This window comes from Phocoena phocoena, chromosome 10 (genome assembly GCF_963924675.1).
Source record: "Phocoena phocoena chromosome 10, mPhoPho1.1, whole genome shotgun sequence".
Taxonomy (NCBI): domain Eukaryota; kingdom Metazoa; phylum Chordata; class Mammalia; order Artiodactyla; family Phocoenidae; genus Phocoena; species Phocoena phocoena.
In genome coordinates, this window is record NC_089228.1 from 69172921 (window position 1) to 69196607 (window position 23687).

The window sequence follows — 23687 nt, forward strand, 5'->3', positions numbered from 1 at the left end:
ACCAGGGAAGCCCAGGTCTTTTCTTATTGTCAGCAGCATGCACCTTTACCGATATAACCCTCTTCACAAGCAGTTGTGTTGCCAAGGAATATTTATATACACTGTACGCGACCCTGGTCAGAATGCTACATGGGGAAGCCGTAGCGATTTTCTCACAGTCATCAGCTCCTATTCAGACCATATGTGTTATAACTGAGTCTTATGTAGGGTTCATGAGCAACTGATTTATTTTACATTAACAGTAAGCTATACAGTCTGGCTGTCCAATAATGGAAAAGAAGAAAACTTATTGTGCTCTAATTCACCCTTTCATGTCACTGATGCTCAGATAAATTAATTTAGAAGTGAATTGTTCTAATCCCTAGCAAGGCCCAGTGATACAATACATATATTTTCAATGCATACAGGGATCAGATTTAAAGAGTAGCAAGGGCTATCTTTTGGCAAGTTTTACTTAGCAAGTAGAGAAGGCTTCTTTCTGAGGAAAAAAGGTTTAAATGACTAAATTTATGAATCTAATAACCCTCCCACTTGGTAATGCTAGTACCCAAAATGTACCAGCACTGGTTTCCATGACTCACTTTTGATATTTGTCTTCTCTTCTTCTCTGCACTTTTTCTACCCAAATCCTTTATCCATTTACTTTCCTCTTCTCATCTTCCCGACCCTTCCTTATCCATAGAAATTATGTGCTTTGCCTGATGTATAGAATTACAACTATTCCCAGTTCTCAATGAGTCTGCAAGCCCCTTCAAAAATCCTTGCAGTACTCCCCCAGGGCAGATTTTTTTTTTTTAAAAGAACATGCTGGATAGAAGTTTACAAATTAAACACAGTCTTTTCTAAAATTTTATTTTACTTCAGTCTATAAGTACTGCTTTTTGTTTAAACTGCTCGCATAAATCCATTCCATCCAAAAAGGAAATGAAAGTGCTTCTAGCAGTGTAAGCACAGTTGGCAAGGCCTATCCAAAGGTCTTCCACTAGAGTCCACAAAAAATCCAAATGTAGTTAAACCACAAACTGGATGTTCTTATTATCTACGCCATAAGAGATTTTCAAAATCAGTTTGTTTTTTAAAACCTATCAAATGTCAATCATGGGGCTTTCCTGGTGGCGCAGTGGTTGAGAATCTGCCTGCCAATGCAGGGGACACGGGTCCAAGCCCTGGTGTGGGAAGATCCCACATGCCGCGGAGCAACTGGGCCTGTGAGCCACAATTACTGAGCCTGCGCATCTGGAGCCTGTGCTCCGCAACAAGAGAGGCCGCAATAGTGAGAGGCCCGCGCACCGCGATAAAGAGTGGCCCCCGCTTGCCACAACTAGAGAAAGCCCTCGCACAGAAACGAAGACCCAACACAGCCATAAATAAATAAATTTTTAAAATTAAAAAAAAAATGTGAATCATGGCAGGGAAGACCACTGAGCTGATTTCTGATAACTAAGTTATGTTATCACTGAACATAATTTATCCTAAATGATTACTGGCATCTGGAAGACCTTGGGGTAGGGGCTCTTCACAAGAAACACAAGCACCACTTGCACAGGGACAACCAGGCATCCCCAGAGCGGCCGCATTCTCCAGACCTCCTCCACTGCTTCTTCCTCACCGTGGTACTCAGGCTCGAAAGCTGAGAGGACAATGCTCAAACTCTTTGAAGGTTTTTACAAAGAACACTAGTGAAGGAGGTACTGTGAGGTACTAATTTTTTTTTTAATTTATTTATTTTATTTATTTTATTTTTGGCTGCATTGGGTCTTTGTTGCTGCACGTGGGCTTTCTCTAGCTGTGCACAGGGGCTACTCTTCGTTGCCGTGCGCAGGTTTCTCATTGCGGTGGCTTCTCGTTGCAGAGCACGGGCTCTAGGCACGCAGGCTTCAGTAGTTGTGACTCACGGGTTGTAGAGCGCAGGCTCAGTAGCTGTGGCACACGGTCTTAGTTGCTCCGTGGCATGTAGGATCTTCCCGAACCAGGGCTTGAACCCGTGTCCCCTGCATTGGCAGGCAGATTCTCAACCACAGCGCCACCAGGGAAGCCCCAAGGTACTAATTTTTGAGGTATAATCTAAATACTAAAAATGATGATGAGATCTTGAGTCCTTAGCCTATTTATATTGCCTTGGATTCATTAAAGTTATTTTGCATGTCCAGCCTACTTTCTATCTCACAGGATACTGTGGAGGATTAAGGGAGATAAAGTATGTGACAGCCTAGTCCGTGTTTGCATACCCAGTATGTAATATTCCCATCCTCTTCCCCATCCCAAAATAAAGAGGTTAGTCCTTCAACTTTCAAAGTACTTTGTAACGAAGAAAAAATTAGTTTTTCTATCCACATCCTTCTCAGCATAATTCTGAATTTCTCCCAAGAGTAACTTTTCTTTTGTAAAATAAACTTTATACTACTTGAAATATACACGAAGCTTCATTTTTGTTTGGGGTTCTTTACTTCCCATTCTGAAGTTACTTCTGAGGAATTGAAACCTCAGAAGGTAATCACAACAAAACATGTTAAGTGGTTGTTTTTTTTTTTTAAATGATGATTCAAAGGCAGACTTGTAGACTTGTATCTCGTCAGAAGATAGAAGGCAAAATGCAGCCTCTGAACGGAATTGTTCTAATTATTGCCTAAAAAAGTAGTTATACAACTACATTCAAGGACATAAGACAAAGCACTACTTTAAAACTAGAATGACTGAACAGTTAGGTGAAAAACATAGCTGAAATAGGAAAGGGAAATAGACTTAAGAACAATTTGAATTGAGACAATAATCCATCAGTCCTAGTTGCTTCTGTTAAACGAATATCTTGAATCACATTGTCTCCTTTTTTACCTTCCACAATGTCTTCACTGAAATCTCAAAGCAGCATTCTCACAGAACTAAATAATAGTTATCATTTTGTTAGGATTCAAAATTTCAATCCAGTAGCCATCAGGATCTTGAATAAATGCCAGGCCTTTCATTTTACCTGTAAAACAAAATGATTTTCATTATTGAAAAGACTTTAAAAAAAAACCCTTAAAACTTTAAAATACATTTTTTATTAATTCAATTTTTAATTTGTATTTTAGTTAATTACATTGTTTTGTTTATAGTTTTAACTTAAAAAAATTCTATTGTCAGTGTTGCCCAGATGCACGATTTTCAGAATGACATATTTTATCTTCTACACACAGCTGTAAACCAACTCTCCTGAAATAAACTGTGGGACTGGCTGCATCTTGTAAGTCTCAGGTATTTATTTCACCTGCACATTATCACTTCATGCTACTAGTTGAGTAGTCAAAGAAACTGTCTTATTTTAAAGAGGATAAAGGAAATAGATAGGTGCTCAAGGGAGGAGGTAGCATGGCTTATCTACACAGCCAAAGGACCGAGATGCTTAGGTCATACGCTATTCTATGTAACCCAAGCTCTGCCAATCAGATTCTTTCTCCCAGGAATTCAAAACTGGGATTGAGAGGTTAGTAGGTCTAGTAGTAGAGTTCTTTGCTTAAATGGAAAAATGTGACCTCGGAAATTTATTTTGGTACCAAGATGCTGAAGTAGTTTGACTCCCATCTCTGGCTCCTTTCTTCAAGATCAACCCCAGAGGAACACAGATTAAAAAAATAGGAAAAATAAAAAAAGTACAATGCCCCTGAGGTGATAGTTGGGGAGAGGAACGGTGGGGGTGGGGTAGTGACTGTTTTAACCTGCTTTGTGTGGAAGGGGGTACTTTTGGCTGGACCACAAGGCTGTGGGAGAATAAACAGTTTTGTTAGTTTGGCTCTTGCTTCTCCCAGTGCCTTGGACATTAGCACCTACTCCCACTGGGTGGGGGTGGGGGGGGTTGAAACTACTGGTTCAAATGTCCTCGGGAGTAGATAAGGGCAGAAAGACAGGTGGGTACCAACTGATCTCCCAGAGGTTTCACTTTCCCCACAACCAGGGTGAGGGAAAGACAATCCCAGAAGTGTCTCCTACTAATACTACTACTCCATCAGGGACAAAGTGGGGGAAAAGGATCTGACTGCAGAGTGTGAAGTATTTGTTTAACTCTTATTTTCTCTCTCTGCTCAGCACATCTCCCTGAGAACATGTGGATTTTTAAGGACTGAGGTCTGGCCTTCCCCCATTCACACTGCCTGATGTTTGGAAGAGCTAATGGTTTCAGTTTCAAAAAACAACAACAACAAAGAAACCTCTGAGACCAAAATAATAAGAATTTGAGGAATATAACTATAAAACAAACAATGGATTATACATTCAAACAGAAGAACAAATATTAGATCAATGGGGGCCAAGAACTATTAAAACATGTAAAAGCAACGAGGAATATTCAATACGACCAACACAAAACAAGAACAAGAAAATATTAAAGGAGCCCAGCAAAAATTCAGGATCAATATCATAATAGCTGAAATTAATTACATAATAGGTGAGAATACAGAAGATAAATATAAGAACAGATACATCTGAGGAAAAACTAGCTAACTGGTATGCCAGTTTGAAGAAATCTCCCAGAAGGAAGGCAAGGACAAAGAAATAACAAATATAAAAAGCCTCTAGAACAAAACAGAAGAAACTATATGAAGGAACACAAATCAGATTTTTCAGCAGCAACACTGGATGGGAAAAATAAGACAATATAGTTGTACTTTCAAGACTGAAGGAAAATAAACCTAAGATTTTATAGTCAACAAAACTGTCATTCATATGTATAAAGGCATGGTTCTGGGACATACAGAGCTTCAAGAGTTTTGCCTCACAAACCCTTTAAAAACAGTTTTGGTTGAGGTACTTAATAAAGGGACAGAAAAATCTGAAAGATGCTACAAGAGATCTATGGAGAAAAAATATATACCTTGATATATTTATTATCTTAAAATAAAAAGCCAAAGCTAAAGAAAAAGGAAAAATAAACCAATAATATCCCAGCCTGAGTAACAGCAACATAATGGAGGTAGAGGGAAGCAAGTTCTTTCCTTACTAGGGAGGAGGATATTTGGATATCAAATCTCCTAATTGAAAAAAAAAAAAGGATTGAAATGAAACAGTGAAATATTTCAAATGAAAATTAAATAATAAATTATATGGTGGCAAAAACAGATCTAAATAAAATAATTATAATACATGTAAATCCAACAAAATCCAGATATATACTATGTCAAGTGATATATCTAAAACTGAAGGACACGCAAAGGTTGAAAAAGGATGAAAAAAAAATTCAGGAAATTATTAACTGAAGAGACTTGGTGTAGTTACATTAACAGCAGATGAAACAGACTTTAAGGAACTTACTCTTTTGCGTGGTTAGATATACCCAAGAGAGCGAAAGCTGGTGGTCACTGAGAGAATGGTAGGGTCAAGGGGTGGAGAGAGAGCCTAGGTCCTTGACAGCTCTCTAGATCCTATGACTAGTCCCATGTGAAGCCACCCTAGGTGCTGCCTTTCAGTTCCCTGAGATAACTAGGTATTCTTCCAATCATTTCCCTTCTTTCCTTAAGCAGGCTGGAGTAGAATTCCAAGTTACTTGCAACCAAAAGGATTTTATTACAACAGTACCCTCTGTGGGTACTTAGTAAATGTTATATAACTAAACATAGGCCTGAAGAAAACAAGTAGCAGACTCACCATCATCAGGTTTCTTTACAAATTTGACTCCCAGTTCTTCAAATCTTTTACAAGCACCGTGAACATCAGGAACAGCAATTCCAATGTGACCTTAGGTAATCACCCCCAAAACAAGGCAGAAAGAAAGAAGGAAAAATTACAACAGGGTACCCATGTGCCACAAGTGGCTTCCAAAACTAGTTTGTTACAAAACATAAGGCATCTGAAAACAGACTGAATCAAGCTGGTTCAAAACCTATAATACATTAAAGAACAAGAATCTAACTGGCTGGGTATAATAAATTAATTAGTTGCTCTGAATTATAAATTATTTAACATAGCCCAATACTGGCTCATAAATAGTTTGATCTGTTAAGAATAACCTACAACACAAAAGAGGAACCATTTACTCATGCTTAATAGGCTTATTATTGATACTGACTATATAGCAGCCAATTTAAATTGGTAATACTCGTTTTGGTTGAGAGATTTGAGATCAAGGCAGAAGTGTATGCTGGCAGAAATCGGGATTATTATTAACCATCATTTTTGTTTTTTTTGTTTTTTAAATTAAAACATCTACTGGAAATATAATACTGAAACTGAAAAGTAAAATCATTGTGAGAGAGTAAATGTAAAAAGTTTAGACTGAGATGATGAAATTAAACAACTCCTAAATAAAATTATTTGTGGAAAAAAAAAAACCATACTCCTAACAAATTGATTATACTTAATGTTTTAGATTGCTTACAATCATAAATAGGTACACAATGGAAAAATCACACAAATCCATGTTTATTACACACAAATAGGCAAACATACCAAATCCCCGAGGGTCTGAATTGCCACTGTGGTAACTCTGGGCCTCATCATCTTCAGTGCCCCAATTGCTACAAAAGGAGGGAAAACATAATTGCAAGTGACCTGGAGAACAGGTATTCTGAAAAGAAAGCTGCAACAATCTTTGAAATCTTACCATGTATATATGCTACTTAATATACTTGGTCTAATCTCTGTTACTGTAAATATTAAGTTTTCAACTACAGAAAGAGCAAAAGGGGAAAGAATGACTAAGGAGACAATAAAACTAGGCATCTGGATAAGAACAATAATTATAATAATAGCAACTATCATTTCTTGTGCTAAGTACTTTATACTTCTTTAAGTCCTCAGAACAGCTCCAAGGGCTAGATCTGAGTATCTCCATTTTATAAATGAGACTGCCACTTAGGGAGGTGATATAACTTGTTTAGGGTCGCAGAGCTATTGTCAGAGCCAAGACTCATGTCTAGGTCTTTCTGATTCCAGGGCTGTTTTGAATCAGGGGACACATTAAATCACACACCCTGTAACAAATGCTCTTTTGATAGTTTTTAGCGGGTGCACAGAAACAACATAAAGAATAAAAAAGAAAGAAGGGGAATGCCAATTTCAACAAAAATGCTGAAATTATGAAGACCTTACTTACAGTACCTAAACATTCATCAGCTACCGTTTGAAAAATATCTTGCCATTTCAGTCTTATATTCTCTGTCTAAAAGGCAAATGATCTCACTTGCCCTATCCATGCCACAAGAGCAATACAAAGACCATAAGATCCATATAAAATACTCAAACATACTGTTACAAGTTGAAAGTGATTAGGCAGACCTGGTTTGAATTAAGCTGATAAGAAAGGAAAAAAAGTTAAAAAAAATAAGCTTCAAAATAATGTAGAGTATATAAAAGAAATTAAAACTTATACTCACTGTGTCAGTTCAAGTGTAGCTTTTCTGGAGAATACCCATGCTACTCTTTCATCTTTATCTTTTGGGATGTCATTTTTATCCTCATAAGCCAAGAAATAGAGTGAAAATTTCATAGTGGGAAAATCTAATTTTTGGAGTAGTCTGAAATTAAACAACAACAAGTCTGAATCAATTAACAATAGGAAAAGCTGATTCATACTAAAATCAACATAACAATATTCAAGTTCTACTAAGAATAAGAGCTGTACATGGTGAGGCTATTTTGTTTTGGTCTGGTTTTTTTTGGCGGTACGCGGGCCTCTCACTGCTGTGGCCTCTCGCGTTGCGGAGCACAGGCTCCGGACGTGCAGGCTCAGCGGCCATGGCTCACGGGCCCAGCCGCTCCGCGGCATGTGGGATCTTCCCGGACCAGGGCATGAACCCGCATCCCCTGCATCGGCAGGCGGACTCTCAACCACTGCGCCACCAGGGAAGCCTGGTGAGGCTGTTTTAATAGAAAAAGCAAGGAAAATCAATTTTAAAAAGTCTCATTTAAAAAAATTTATTCATCTGTATATATCAGTGAAATAAAATTTTTTTTTAAATGGAAACTTTTGGGCTTCCCCAGTGGCGCAGTGGTTGAGAGTCCGCCTGCCGATGCAAGGGAAATGGGTTAGTGCCCCGGTCCGGGAAGATCCCACATGCTGCGGAGCAGCTAGGCCCGTGAGCCACAGACGCTGAGCCTGTGCATCTGGAGCCTGTTGCTCCGCAACGGGAGAGGCCACAACAGTGAGAGGCCCGCGTACCGCAAAAAACAAAATAAAAATAAAAATGGAAACTTTTGTAATTCATCAATTCTTCAAATATAATGCAATTTAGTTGGATTTATGGTACTTGCTTATAAATGGCAAAAGGTATCTTCAAAAGAAAATTTTATTTATTTTTAGTGAAAAATATACCACATCACACCTTATTGTTCTTTCAGCTATATGGCACTGAGTTAAAGAAAAATAAATTTATTGAGTTCTTACTATGCCAAAACTCCTAGGAAACTGAGGATAGGTGTTAAGAGAGAAGGACAGATTAATATCACAAAAGACATGAATGTCAACAATAAAGTGGTTACAGTATCAAATACTGCAGAAAGCTCAGACAGGATTAGGTCTGAGAAGAGGTGAGCAGACATGGAAAGGTCCTGTGAGGGCAGTTTCAGCAGCACACGACAGCAGAAGCTGGAGAATGGGAGGTGAGCAAGTGAAACAGTAAGTGGTGGTCTGCCTGTACAGATGGTCATGATGACGGGAAGGACAGCAAAAGAGAGCGGAGGGCAAGAATTATCCTAGAATAGAGAAGACTTAAGCTTTTTTGTAGGTTGAGGGGAAAGAGCAGTGGAAAAGGAGAGACTGATCATGAGAGTGCGTGATGAATTACTCATCCTGAGGTTCTGAGAAGATTCACTGAAGTCGTGGCCTCTAAACTGAGTTTAAAGAGGGTAAGATTATTTTGCAAGGAGTAGGGTAGAATGAGGACACACACAATACAATTTTCTTTAGATTATGGAGGATTAAATGCTCAAACATGACCTCATTCAAAATCAACAAGAGGGAATCGTTGCAGCATAGCAAATGGAAAGTTTCTAGAGTTCTGTTCCAAATCTTTTACTTATCACTGTCATGTTATATGCCTTGGCCCACTAAGAGCTAGGTACTGACTCATCACAAATAAGATTTACTCTAACTTGTTTATAATGATGTATCAAACACCTCAAATACTCCAATTCTGAAAACTATCTCTGCACCTACCAAAGCAGACGGACCAATCCGATGGGAAATGGAACACCTGAACCTGTTTTAACTTGCTTTTCTCAGCTCAGCATATCTTTCAATATAATGTCAAGTTGTACCCTAGTTGGGGGCTCTTTAAAAACAAGGTCAACATTGGAGTTGATCAAACCTGGATTCAAATTCCAGCTCTGCCATGTGCCCACTGTGGAATCTGGGGTCATTAAGTTAATGTCTTTAAGCTTTGGTTTCTTCCTTCCATGTAAAATAGGGATATAAGCTATCTCATAAACCTACTGTGAAGACAACAAAATGAGATATAAAGTGCCTGGCAAATAGCACGTGTTCAGTAAATCTGGTTTCATTCTGCCCTTTAAATATGTCATAAATACATACAAAACTACTTTTTCTGGAAAGAATTATAAGAAACTGTTAACAGCAGTTATCTTTGAAGAGGACTGGGGGACGGAAGCTGTCACTTTTCACTTTGTATTTCTCAGAATTGGTCAGATTTTCTAACACAGACATATACTGTATTACTTGAAGTTTTCTCTCAATGTCAATGGAGGTTATCTAGGCAGTAAATTAAAGATTGTTTTATTCTTTATGTATCTATATTACCCAAAACAAATAAAAACCCTCATGTTATTTTGGGAAACAAATCAAGAAAAAGAAATGTCTTAAAGATTATAAGATCAGTGAATATTACCTATTCAGCAAAAGAGAACACATCCTATAAAAATGGAATAGACGGCCAGTTTACCTAAAACTTAGAAAATGAATGAGTTTACCTAAAACTCATTCATTTTCTAAGTATTGTGTCTTAATAGCTATATCTTTTCTGAAGTAAACAAGAGGCTAAAAGTGGCCATAACATCAAAACAGTCTGGACACATTAAGGATTTAACTGGCAGCTCTTAGAGAGAAGGGAGTCAGAGAAAATGCAAGTACTGGTGTCATGTTGCCCAGTGAGCCTGGCTGGGATAGAGGAGAGGAACCTGACAGAACCCCTAGTCAGTCAAGCCTAGTCCCAGACTCCTGGCCAAAAGGACTTTTGTGACCTTTGAAGCAAACTTTAATCCATTTTTACAATGGATCTGAAAACATTCCCTATATTTGCAAAGCTATGTATTTAAACATTATAGGCACTAATAAACAGTTTACTTACGTCATTCCAAGAATTCTAGTATAAAAGTCCAATGACTTCTTAGGATCCTTAATTCGCAGCATGGTCTGCTGCAAGAGAAAATCCTAAAGGGAAACAGTATATATTAAACACCTTTAACTTTTACTACTTGTTACCAACACTAATTTTGCTTCCTGTAACAAAATACCAACAGTCCACCATTGTAACACACTGTTTAAGAAGAAAGAAATTTTGTCCCCTCAGTCCATCATGGCTTTATTATTATTAAATACCTGTGTTCAGTCCATAAAGGCTATGTTCAAATCCAGGTACCTTAGTTACAGAGTTGTGTTTTTTTTGTTTGTTTGTTTGTTTTTTCTTTTCTGTAGATTCTGTGCCAAGTGCTGTAAAACAAGTTCAACAACCCTGTTTATCCTATCCCTATCCTTATGCTATCCTATCCCTATACCTATCCTACAATCTTTCTAAGAAGCAATTTGGATCTGAAGAGTCTTTAAAACTCTTAAAGAGTTCATACTCATCGATCAGAATGTTGCCCTTCTAAAAATCTATGTAAGGAAATAATTAGAAACTTGGACAAAGATTTATGTATAAAGACATTCATCACAACATTTACACAGTAACTATGGTCCAGACACTGTTCTAAATGATTTACAGAAATTAACTTATATAATCTTCACAACTACTCTATGAGATAAGTATTATACCATCCCCATTTTACTGCTAAGAAAGTAAGTGGCAGAGAAAAAACTTCAGTCCAAACAGTTTGGTTCCAAAGTCCTTGCTTTCAACCACCTTGCTAACCTACCTCTAACAATGAAGAAATAGATAAATTATGACACAGGCATAATAGAATATATGAAGACATTTAAAACGCTGCTTTAGAAGCACTTGGACATGCTCATGGTATATGACATACACGTTATATGTCAATTTTATCTCAATAAAGCTGGAAAAAATAGTTTAAAAAAATGGAAAGATACACCATTTTTCTGACTGAGAAGACTTAACATGATAGATTATTTCTAAGAAAACACAAACATAAACTCTAAAATCATTTTTAACTTGTAAAAAGGAGTCTATACATGCCAAAAAGATTAAAAGTATATTCAATGCTAGTGGAGTTATTCATAAAAAATAGAGGTGTGTAAAACCTTTGTTGCCAAAGTATTATTCGGACGATATAAAAAAACAAGCAGGGCTTGCTTTTTATAAAATGATCAAGTTATTCTATGCTCAGATAACAGTTTTCTTTTAATCACCAAGATATTCTGCTAACTCTCTGTAACAGAATACCTCTGCTACTTTTGATAAACACTTGAATGATCTTGGAAAAATGTTCCTTTCTTTAAAAGTTTCTAAAAATCACTGTTTATTGCTATGGTTCTAAAATATTGTTTGAAATAAATATATCTTGCATTTAAAAAAGACTAAAGTTGATGTCTTGTCTCATGAGACAGTTCTTAACTTTGTCTTTTCCTTCTTATGCTCTAAATTCAGAATAATAAAAGATGTCTTTTATGCTCAAACTATCTTTGGGTTTTCTGGGATGATTACAAGGTAACAAAGATTTGCTCCTTTGCCTTATAAAAAGGAAGAATGATAGAAATAATCAGTCTTTTGTGAGGGTCGGGGTGGGCAATCTCCAAATCTAATTAATTTAAAACTACTGTGAAAAAACTTTAAAGGTACAATCAGGGAAATTTCTAGTACATGTACTACGTGCCTACAATGTAATCCTGACAAAACTATAAAAAGTGGAGCAGGGAGTGAACCAAAGGGTCAAAGTCAAGGTCCCTTTGAGCACCTCTAAATGGATTTTCTGGTATAAGATGTGAACTCAGGTAAAGCTTCACTTTTTACCCATGGATGGCCAACTGCTCCAGCACCATTTGTTGAAAAATCTGTCCTTTCTCCACTGAATTGCTTTTGCATCTTTGTGAAAAATCTGTTGGGTTTATTAGTGTGAGTCTATTTCTGGGTTCTCTACTCTTTTCCACTGATCTATGTCTATCTCTCTGACAATACCATGGAGTAATGATTACTGCAGCTATATAGCAAGTCTTAAAATCAGATAGACTGATTCCTTCCACCCTATTCTTTTCAAGATTTAGTTATTCTACTCTCTTTGCCTTCCACATAAATTTTAGAATAACCTTGACTATATCTAAAGAGAAAAGGTTTGATAGGGACTGTGTTAAACATGTATACCAATTTGTGGAGAACTGACATCTTTGCTATGCTGAGTCTTCCAATCATGAACACAGTATGTCTCTCCATTATTTAGATTTTGATTCCCTTTATCAACGATGTGTAATTTTCAGCATACAAATTCTGTACATGTTTGATAGATTTATACCTAGATATTTAATTTTGTTGAGCAACTGTAAATGGTATTGTATTTTTAATCTTGGTGCTCATGTGTTCTTTGCTAATATATAGAAATCCAATTGATTTTTGTATGTTTATCTTGTATTCTGCAACCTTGCTGAACCCACTTACTAGTTCCAGGGTTTTTAGACCCCTTAAGATTCCTATGTAGACAATCATGTCATCTGCAAATAGGGACAGTTTTCTTTCTTTCTTCCAATCTGCCTGACTGTTATTTCCTTTTTTGCTTTACTGTACCAGCTGGAACTTCCAGCACTACGTCAAATAAGAGTGGTGAGAGCAAACTTGTCTTGTTCCCCCAAATTAAGGAGAAAGCATCACCATTTAGTATAATGTTAGCTCTTAAGTTTTTCATAGATGCTCTTTATCAAGTTGAGGAAGTTCCCTCCCATTCCTATTTTTTCTGAAAAAACAAAAGTGTTTAAATCATGGTGTTGAATTTTGTCATGTGATATTTCTTCTTTAGCTTCCTAATATGGTGAGTTACTGTGATTTTTTTTAATACTGAACCAGCCTTGCATACCTGGAGTAAACCTCACTTGATCATGGTATGCGATTCTTTTTATATACCACTGAATTCTATTTGCTAATATTTTGTTAAGGATTTTTACATCCATACTTATGAAAGATATTGGTAATATCTCTTTTTTTTGGTACTGTCTTCACCTAGTTTTGATATCAGGGTAGTATGACAGCTTTATAAAATGAATAAAAGTGTTCCTTCCTCTTCAATTTTCTTGAAGGGATTGTGTAGAATTGATGCTAATTCTTCCTTAATGTTTGGAAGAATGCTCCAGTGAAATCATCTGGAACTGAAGATATTTTTTTAAAAAGATTATTATGAATTCAATTTCCTTATGTTATAGAGCTATTCAAATTATTTATTTCATATGGGTAAGTTATGGTAGTTGGTGTTTTTCAAGGAATCGGTGTATTTCATGTAAGTTGTCAAATTTATGTATGTAGAACTGTTTTCAGTATTCCCTTATCACCCTTCTCTTGTCTGCAGTCTGTAGTGGTATCCCCTATTTCATTCCTGATATTGGTAATTCGTGTCTTCTCTCTTTTCTTGTCAGTCTTGATACAAGTTTGTTAATTCTGCTGGTTTTTTTCAAAGAATCAGCTGTTTCACTGATTTATTTCTAATTTGTTTTAAATTTCATTGATTTCTGCTCTTTATTATTTCCTTTCTTCTGTTTGCTTTGCGTTATTCTGCTCTTCTTTTTCTAGGTTCTTGAGAAGGAAACAAATTCTTGATTGAAGACATTTCCTATTTCCTAATACATGCATTTAATACTATAAATTTCCCTCTTAGCACTGTCTTAGCTGAGATGCTCTTTTCATTTTCATCCAGTTCAATGTAATTTTTAAAATTTCCCTTGAGACTTCCTCTTGATCCACAGATTATTGAGAAATGTGTTATTTAGTTTCCAAGTTTTTAGAGATTTTCCTGTTATGTTTCTGCTACTGATGTCTAGTTTGATTCTACTGTGGTTGAACATGCTCTATATAATTTCAATTATTTCAAGTTTGTTGAAGTTAGTTTTAGGGCCCATGATATGGTCTACCTTGGTATCTCTTCTGTGTGCACTTGAAAAAAAACTATACAGGCATACCTCGGTAATATCATGGGTTTGCCACCACTGCAACAAAGCAAAGATCACAATGAAGAGTCACACAGGGACTTTGTGGTCCAGTAGTTAAGACTCCACGTTCCCAGTGCAGGGGCTTCAATCCCTGGTCAGGGAACTAGATTCTGCACGCTGCAACTAAGAGCCTGCATGATGCAACTAAAGGAGCCCGCATGCTGCAACTAAAAGATCCCGCATGTTGCAACGAAGATCCTATGTGCCACAATTAAGACCCAGTGCAGCCAAATAAATAAATATTAAAAAAAAAGTCACAAATTTTTTGGTTTCCCAGTGCATGTATGTTTACTCTATACTGTAGTCTATTAAGTGTGCAATAGTACTATGTCTAAAAAAATGTACATACCTCAATTAAAAATACTTTATTGCTAAAAAATGCTAACCATCATGTGAGCCTTCAGTGAGTTGTAAAGGTTACTGATCACAGATCACCATAACAAATATAACAGTGGAAGTCTGAAATATTGCAAGAATTACTAAAATGTGACACAGAGAGAATCAAGCAAATGCTGTTGGAAAAATAGCACCAACACACTTGTTTCATGCAGGGTTGCAACAAACTTTCAATTTGTATAAAAAAACCCTAGTATCTACAAAGTGCAATACAAACAAGCTATGCCCGTATTCAGCTGTTACTGGCTGTAATGTTCTATAAATCTTGATTAGATCTTGTTTATTGATGGTGTTGCTGAGTTTGTCTATATCCTTGCTAATTTTCTGTCTAGTTCAATCAATTGTTGAGAGAGGAGTATAGTCTCCAACTAAAACTGTGGATTTTTCTTTTTCCTTCCATGTATCAGTCTTTGCTTCACATATTTTTTGCAGTTCTATTGTTTGAGGCACACACATTTAGGATTGCTATGTCTTCTTAGTCAATGGACCCTATTATCATTATATAATGTACTTCTCTATGATAACTGTCTTTGCTCTAGAGTCTACTGCATTTGAAACAATATAGCCACTCCTGCTTTCTTCTGATTAATGTTTATATATCTTTTTCCATCCTTTTAGTTGCCTCTGTCATCACATTTGAAGTGAGTTTCGTGTAGACAGCATATAGGTGGGGCATGTTTTTATTTTTATTTTTCTTTTTCTTTCAGTTTTATTAAGATATAATTGACATACAGTATTATATAAGGTTAAGGTATACAGCATGACTTCAACTTACATATGTTGAGAAATGATTACCACAAATTTAGTTAACACCCATCACCTCACAAATAGATAACTTGAGGCATGCTTTTAAATCCACTCCACCAATATCTGTCTTAATTGGTATATTTACATCTAATGTAATTATTGAAATATTAGGGCTTATATTGGCCATTTTATTTTTGTTTTCTGTTTGTCCTTTCTTTTTATCTTTGCCTTCTTGTGGGTCACTGGAATTTTTTTTTTATAATTCCATTTTGATTTATCTATAGTGTTTTTGCATACACTCTTTGCATAGCTTGTGTGTGTGTGTGTGTGTGTGTATACCACCATGTTATTCCTAGGGTCTCAAGGTCCCTAGCCAGTCTGCCATTCTCTCTGCTTTTCAGAGTCCTCCTGTTTTTGTTTTATCTAAGCACAGCTTGTTTTATTGCATTTCACTTTGTTGCAGTTCACAGATATTGTTTTTTTTGTTTTGTTTTGTTTTGTTTTTTTACAAAGTTAAGGTTTGTGGCAACCCTGTGTCCAGCAAGTCTGTCAGTGCCATTTTTCCAAGAGCATTTGCTCACTTTATGTCTCTGTGCCACATTTTGGTAATTCTCACAATATTTCAAATTTTTTCATTGTATTTGTTATGGTGATATGTGATCAGTGATCTTTGATGATACTATTGTAATCCTTTCGGGGTGCCGTGAACCATGCCCACATAAGATGACAAACTTAATTGATAATTGTGTGTGTTCTGACTGCTCCACTGATAGACCATTGCCCCATCTCTCTCCCTCTCCTCGGACCTCTCTATTCCCTGAGACACAATATTGAAATTAGGTCAATTAATAACCCTACAATGGCCTCTAAGTGTTCAAGTGAAAGGAAGAGTTGCATGTCTCTCACTTTACATCAAATGCTAGAAATGATCAAGCTTAGTGAGAAAGGTGTGTCAAAAGCTGAGACACGCTGAAAGCTAGGCCTCTTGCACCAGTTAGCCAAACTGTGAAAGCAGAGGAAAAGTTCTTGAAGGAAATGAAAAGTGCTCTTCCAGTGAACACACAAATGATAAGAAAGCAAAACAGCCTTATTGCTGATACGGAGAAAGTTTTAGTGGTCTGGATAGAAGAGCAAGCCAGCCACACCATTCCCTCAAGCCAAAGCCTGATCCAGAGCAGGGCCCTAACTCTCTTCAATTCTAGAAGGATGTGAGAAGTGAGGAAGCTGCAGAAGAAAAGTTTGAAGTTAGCAGTGGTTGGTTCATGAGGTTTAAGGAAAGAAGCCAGCTCCATAACATAAAAATACAAGGTAAAGCAGCAAGTGCTGATGTAGAAGCTGCAGCAAGTTATCCAAAAGCTAAGATAATGAATGAAGGTGGCAACACTAAACAACAGATTATCAGTGTGGATGAAATAGCTTTATATTAGAAGAAGATATCACCTAGGACTTTCATAGTTAGAGAGAAGTCAATGCCTTTAAAGCTTCCAAGGACAGGCTGATTCTCTTGTTAGGAGCTAATACGCTGGTGACTTGAAGTTGAAGCCAATGCTCATAACCATTCTGAAAATCCTAGGGTTTTTAAGAATTATGCTGGGGACTTCCCTGGTGGCGCAGTGGTTAAGAATCCTCCTGCCAATGCAGGGGATACGGGTTTGATCCCTGGTCCGGGAAGGTCCCACATGTCGCGGAGCAACTAAGCCCGTGCGCGACAACTACTGAGCCTGAGCTCTAGAGACTGCGAGCCACAACTGCTAAGCCTGCATGCCACAACTACTGAAGCCCACACGCCTAGAGCCCGTGCTCTGCAACAAGAGAAGCCACCGCAATGAGAACCCTGTGCACCGCAATGAAGAGTAGCCCCGCTCACCGCAACTAGAGAAAGCCTGCATACAGCAACAAAGACACACCACAGCCAAAAATAAATAAATAAATAAATAATATATATATATTTTTTAAAAAGCTACAACAGTGGCAAAAAAGTTTCTTGACTTTGTGTCCTACCTTTCAAATTCTCTTTCTAGTGATGAAGACACTCATTTCTCTAGAACTGTTACTAAGGAGCTTTACATATTATATCTTACTCAGAATCAAAATCAAAATCTCCATTGCCTCTACCACCTTCCATCTTCAGAAAAGGGAAGTTTCAATCTTGCAGCCATACCTCTAACCTCAGCTCTGGTTTTACATCTCCATCCAGTCTACTCAACATTTCCACCTGAGTCAAAATATCAAATTAATCACAGCCCAAATAAATACTGCCTCCTACATCACCAACAGGGAATGCCTCTAGAATCTGACTTGGGTGTCAGCCCAAGTCAGACCCCTGAAGTCTTCTCAGATTCCTTCCTTGCCACTCCATCTGTAATCCAATCCAAGTGTCCCATCAACCTGACTGCTCCAGTCCCTCTGGAATCTTTCTCCTTGCCTTTCCAAAGATCACTACTACCTTGCTCATGTCCTCTCTACTTCCTGCCTAGACGACTGTCAAAGCCTGCCTGGTCTCTCTGCTTCTTGCAGGCTAACCCAAATGCAATCCAGAGTGATCTTCCTATAATGGTACCAGACTGATCTTTCTATAACAAAAGGCTAACTGTGTCATTTCTAGGTTAAAAATCAATCCTTCAGGTGCTTCTCTGGTGGCTCAGTGGTTAAGAGTACGCCTGCCAATGCAGGGGACACAGGTTCGAGCCCTGGCTCAGGAAGATCCCACATGTCACGGAGTGTCTGGGCCCGTGCACAACTACTGATCCTGCACTCTGGAGCCCGGGAGCCACAATGGGAGAGGCCGCCGCAGTGAGAGGCCCGTGTGCCACGGCGAAGAGTGGCCCCTGCTCGCCACAGCTGGAGAGGGCCTGCACACAGCAATGAAGACCCAACGCAGCCAAAAATAAACAAATAAATAAAATCTATTTTTTAAAAAAAAGATGTTAAAAAAAAAAAATCAATCCTTCAGTGGTACCTCACAACTTTTAGAAGAAAGTCCCCAAAGGAAGCACATACAGTTGCTGCATACTTCTCTAACCTCATCTTTTATTACCACTCCACTAAACTGGTCACCTGAAATGGTTTTGATTTCATACCTTTATCAGTTAAAAAAAAAAAGAGCATGCCCCATCATAAATGTATATATATTTTAATTGTATACACAGAGAAATATACATAAATAATAATAAAATAATAATAATAAAGCATATATTAAAAAAACATATTTACCAAACAGAAATCTTCATAGGATGAGAAAAACAAATGAACCAAGTGGAAATGTTCATATTTTCTTTGAGCATCCCAATGACTGTTTTATGTACCCTCCCCTTCACTCCTATTGCCTATAACTTCAGTCTCATTGTATACCTGTAGGTCCCTGCATCAGCTCTCTGATGTCACCGTGCTTTTATATATACTACAGTTCTCTCTGCCGAGAACAGTCATTCATCCATCTGGCCACTGTCCTTCTTCCTTCCTTGCCATTCTTTCTTCCCTCAACCCCTACCCGCAACTCTGCCTAGCTACCTCCTTTGATTTGGTAAAACCCAGCTTAAGTGTCGCCAACACTGAAAGTTTTCCCTGACCTCATCATTTACCACTCAGATGGGAAGGGACTCCAAATAATTTTATCAAAGGACACTGATAGACAGTAAAAAGAATGTATTTCAGGAGATCACTACTTGGGAAAAGAAGCACTTGGCCTTTGAAGAAAGTTAGCTAAGTAAGACAGCCCAGAAGGTGGTGCAGCCGTACATTCTTTGGTCTGCCTTTATGACAAAGATGCAAATAATCAACAAACAAGTTGACTTTCTATCACTGCTGTTCTCTCTTCTTTCCAAACCAGACCCTCATCACTTTTCTCACCTTCTGGAAGAGGCTTTTAGGTGTTCTCATCACCTCCAGGCTTGGATCCCTCCAATCTATTCTGTAGAATGATTTGAATCCCTTAGTGATTCCCCACTAACTATATAAAATTCGATTTTCTTAGAAGTAACATTCTAAGCTCTCTCCATGATCTGGCTCCAACTTACCATTCTAGTCTTCTCTACCACTGCTCCACCACTTAGATAACTTGAACGTGAACCAAAAACAAGGTAACTCATTTCTCCAGAACATGCTCCACATTGCATCTTTCTGCCATCTCACCACATTTTTGCTCAGATGTTTCCTCCACCTAGAATGCCCTCCCATGTAACCGTCTCCCATGTGATGTTGGGACCCCATCCATCCTTCAAGGCCTAGACTCACCCCCACCTTCTGCTTGACGCATTCCCTGATATCCACAGTTGAAATACAACCTTGAATTGTATTGCTTTTCATAGTTTAAAGATCATAGATACATTTTATCCTTATAGCAGCTTTGTTTACACCCTGCTAAGATCACTATAGCCAATAATAGAATTGGGGATTCAAACATAGGTCTTCAGCCTCCAAATACCCTGTGTATACCACAGATGCCACCTTTGAAAATCTCTACTTTCTGGGCTCCCACAGTGCTTTATAATTTCAAAAGCACATAATCCCAGTTCCATCTTATGTTAGAGTTGGTGTATGTTTGGTGAAGGGAGGAACTTCATCTTGTTCATTTGAATGTCCCCCAAGGTATCTACCATGCTCCCTACATATAGCAGATGATCAGTGATCAGACTGAATTAATTCACTTAGGTTTTCTACTTTCCTTCATGTCAAGTTCCAAAATTACTGCTATAGTCAGTACTCTAGAAGCACAATAGGGAGTGTGGGTTCCTCGCTAGGCAAATTACTCAACACCTCTGTGCCACTGTCTACTTATATATAAAACGGAGATAATTATGCCTTCCTCACAGGGTTGTTGTGAGGATTAAATTAAGTAATGTACTTAAAATAACAAACCGGGGCCTGGCACACTCAGTATATCCCAGCTGCTATTATATACTCCATTTTATGTCCCCCATATGGTGCTTCTAGGGTGCAAAACAACTAATCTCAAAAAATAATTACTGGGACTTCCCTGGAGGTCCAGTGGTTAAGACTCCATGCTCTCAATGCAGGGGCACAGGTTCAATCCCTGGTCAGGGATTGCATACCACATGGCATGGCCAAAAACAAAAAAAAACAAAAAAAACTTCAAATCAAGAGAAATTGACATAACTTAAGAGTGTGTAGGACTTCCCTGGTGGCAAGAATCCGTCTGCCAATACAGGGGACATGGGTTTGAGCCCTGGTCCGGAAGATCCCACATGCCGCGGAGCAACTAAGCCCGTGAGTCACAACTACTGAGCCTCTGCTCTAGAGCTGGCGAGCCACAACTACTGAGCCTGCGAGCCACAACTACTGAAGCTCGCACGCCTAGAGCCCGTGCTCGGCAACAAGAGAAGCCACCGCAATGAGAAGCCCGTGCACCGCAACGAAGAGTAGCCCCCCGCTCTCCGCAAAGAGAGAAAGCCCGCTTGCAGCAACGAAGACCCAACGCAGCCAAAAAAAAAAAGGTGTAAATTAAGAATGCAAAGAATTGTACTCAATCAATTTTATCACGCTCTCCTTGAAATATTTTTTTAATAGTCCAGTATATAAAATGCCCAGTTACCTGGGAAATTAATTTACACTGAATAACTCAATCTATATTATGTGAAATAACAAGGTATTAACATTAAAGAGTATAAAAAGTAAGATTAAGTGTGAGAGGAAATGTATATATTTACTTCTTCCCTCTTAATTTTGCAGTGACTAACATTTTTCCTAAGCTAAGTACTACCAGGTGCTAGTCAAAGGATTTAGCAATTAGAAGTGTCTGACTCTCCATCCTGAAGGCAAAGAGCAAGAAGGGACTAAAGTCACCAACCGGTCTTAGAGGTCTGTACAAAGCACATACTCAAACGTCAAGGATTTTAGAACTTCCCCAGTCAAATGAATACATACAAAGGCGTTTTCTGACAGTGATGAGTACACTGGAGTAAACCCCCAGAGCGGCTGCCCGGTCTGATCTTGACAACGCCCGGAGGCACCACACCTGAGTGAGTTACAATGACTCTCAGTATAGACCTGTTAAGCAAGCTGAAGGGATGAGAGCCTTCATGTGCAACTGGTCATTCCTCTTACTGGGTCTCAGCTGCAATGAGATGGTCTGTGAAGAAATTTCCAAGATTCCCTTCGGATCTAAGCTCCATGATCCTGCCATCTCTCCTGGGGCCACCGAGCAAAGTGTGGCCGTGAGCAACCGGAAAGGCCAACCCAAAGGGAAATTCTGGGCGCGGCTAAAGTCAGGAGCTATCAGATTGGTTTGGAGGAGTTAAACGCGGAGCCAGGACAGTTACAGAAAATGATCCAGGCTGGGAAAAGCCGGCCCGTAGACCTTCGAACGTAGACTGGAGTTCAGAAACTTCTTTTCTTACTCTCCACCTCTACTGCCCTGGGGAACACGCACACCCACAGACAAGAGCTCTGACCCTGGGTTAGCCATGGTTTCCTGTTACCGTCCCAAATCAAGCAAGTTAAAGCAAGCAGGATCGCAGTCTTTCAAACTTGAAGAAACGGACCCTCTCCAGATCCCCCACTGGACACCACTGGCCCTCTTCCCAGCCCACTCCGATCCGCCCAAGGCGGGCAGAGCTGCAGTGGTGGTAGGATGGGGTTCGAATCCAGAGTTCGAATCATCCAGCCCAAGCGAGGCCTGGTTGAGCCCGAGGGACTGCTCCCTCCTTGGGGTCCCAGTCGCGCCACGCACGGCGGGCCCCGACTCTGAAGAATTAGGTTCTGCGCCCACCTTGGTGCTGGGGTCCGAGTCTTTGCAGCAGCCGAGGGCGGCCTCATCGGTGAGGCCGCCGGACGCGGGCTGCGGTTCTGCCATGGCCGCACTGTTGTAACGCGGACGAAGGTGGCCAGGAACGCAGCAGCTACTCTCACTCGGCCGACCGCGAAACTCCCTTCACCAGCGCCCGCAAGACGGCACCACGGGGTGGGCGGCCGCTGAATTCCAGCCAATTGCTACGGGGAGGGCAAGTTGGCTGTCTGCTGATTGGGTCCCAGTGAGTCAGCGCCTCGGGCCACAGCGCTCAACAACCAAGACTACAATTCCCAAGGTGCCTTGCGTATGATGGAGGGCACCTTGAGGTTGAAAACAAAAAATCCAAACCAGCCAACTTGAAAGCGCGTTTCTCGCTGTTGCTTGATGACCTAATTTTGTTTCTGTTTAACTGTTAAAGTTCAGTAACCACCCATACCTCAGGGCTGCAACGTGGTAGGAAATACGAATCTGATGGAAAGAGAATTGGGATTTATGATTTTTAAATTATAAGGATCCAAAACTATTTTCTCACTTTAAGCAGCACAGGATAATTAAAACAACTCTGACTTAGCCAGAGACCTAGGTTCAAGTTTTGGTTCCACTGTTTATTAGCTGTAGAAGCTTGGAGTAATTACTGAACCTTCTCTGCGCTTCCTTGCAGGATTTTGGTGAGAATCAAACGAGATTTAAGTTATGGTTTCACTGCTTATGTAAATGTCCATAACTTACAGTGAGTTTTACGTTAATTTTGCTAAGGCACATATTTTAATTGTGTTCATTGGAAAACTTAGTCATCACTGTGTTCTTTGATGACGGGCACATAGTAGATTCTCAATAAATACTTCCTGTTGTTGAAAGACTAAATGATCATGATCACTGTAACCATAATTTAGGAAAGGACTTTATATTAATAAATGAATGGGGAATGAGATTTGACAATGTTTTTAAGTGAATAGGATGGTCTATATAAATTAGCAAAAAGATGGATGGATGTCAGGAATTTGGGTTTCAGGGAGTTGGGCAAAATGGGAATTTATTGGCTCACCCAATCAAACTGAAGTGGGGCAGGGAGGCATCTCGCACCAGGCATCTAGCACCAGGCACCTGGCCACCACCAAGATGTCTCCATCTCTCATCTCAGCTTCTTTCTTCATCTCAGATTCATTTTGTCAGACATAACTGCTCCTGTCTAGAAACCTGGAGCTCTCAGCCTCTCAGCCTCTCACCAGAGAAAGAGTGAACCTCTTCCCTGAATTCCAATTTTGATAAAATCCAGGGAGGAGCCTCTGTTGGCCTAGACTAGGACCTGTGCTTACTCCTGTGGTCAGAGCACAGTAATTGACAGCCTGGATTAGAGCCACCTGCTTGGAACCAGGGGGCAAAGCAGTTCCCCAAAAGAAGAGGGATGCTGTTCTTATAAGAAGAGAGTTCCTGTGCAAACTGAAGTATAGAGTTTCAACAGAAATTTTGTGCATACCTGGTGCTAACATATTGAGGGATATCTTGTCA

The 23687-nt window shown here is 39.0% G+C and overlaps 1 protein-coding gene across 1 annotated transcript; it reads right to left on the reverse strand.

Annotated features, from left to right (window-relative positions):
- Window positions 1-2554: 2554 nt before the first annotated feature.
- GLO1 (glyoxalase I) lies at window positions 2555-22313 on the reverse strand. The gene is made up of 6 exons (XM_065885676.1): window positions 22158-22313; window positions 10272-10354; window positions 7344-7484; window positions 6418-6485; window positions 5617-5706; window positions 2555-2968 (listed from the first exon to the last, which is right to left on the reverse strand). Exons 1-6 carry the CDS (start codon window positions 22239-22241, stop codon window positions 2880-2882), a joined length of 555 nt encoding a protein of 184 aa, XP_065741748.1. The 5' UTR covers window positions 22242-22313; the 3' UTR covers window positions 2555-2879.
- Window positions 22314-23687: the final 1374 nt, after the last annotated feature.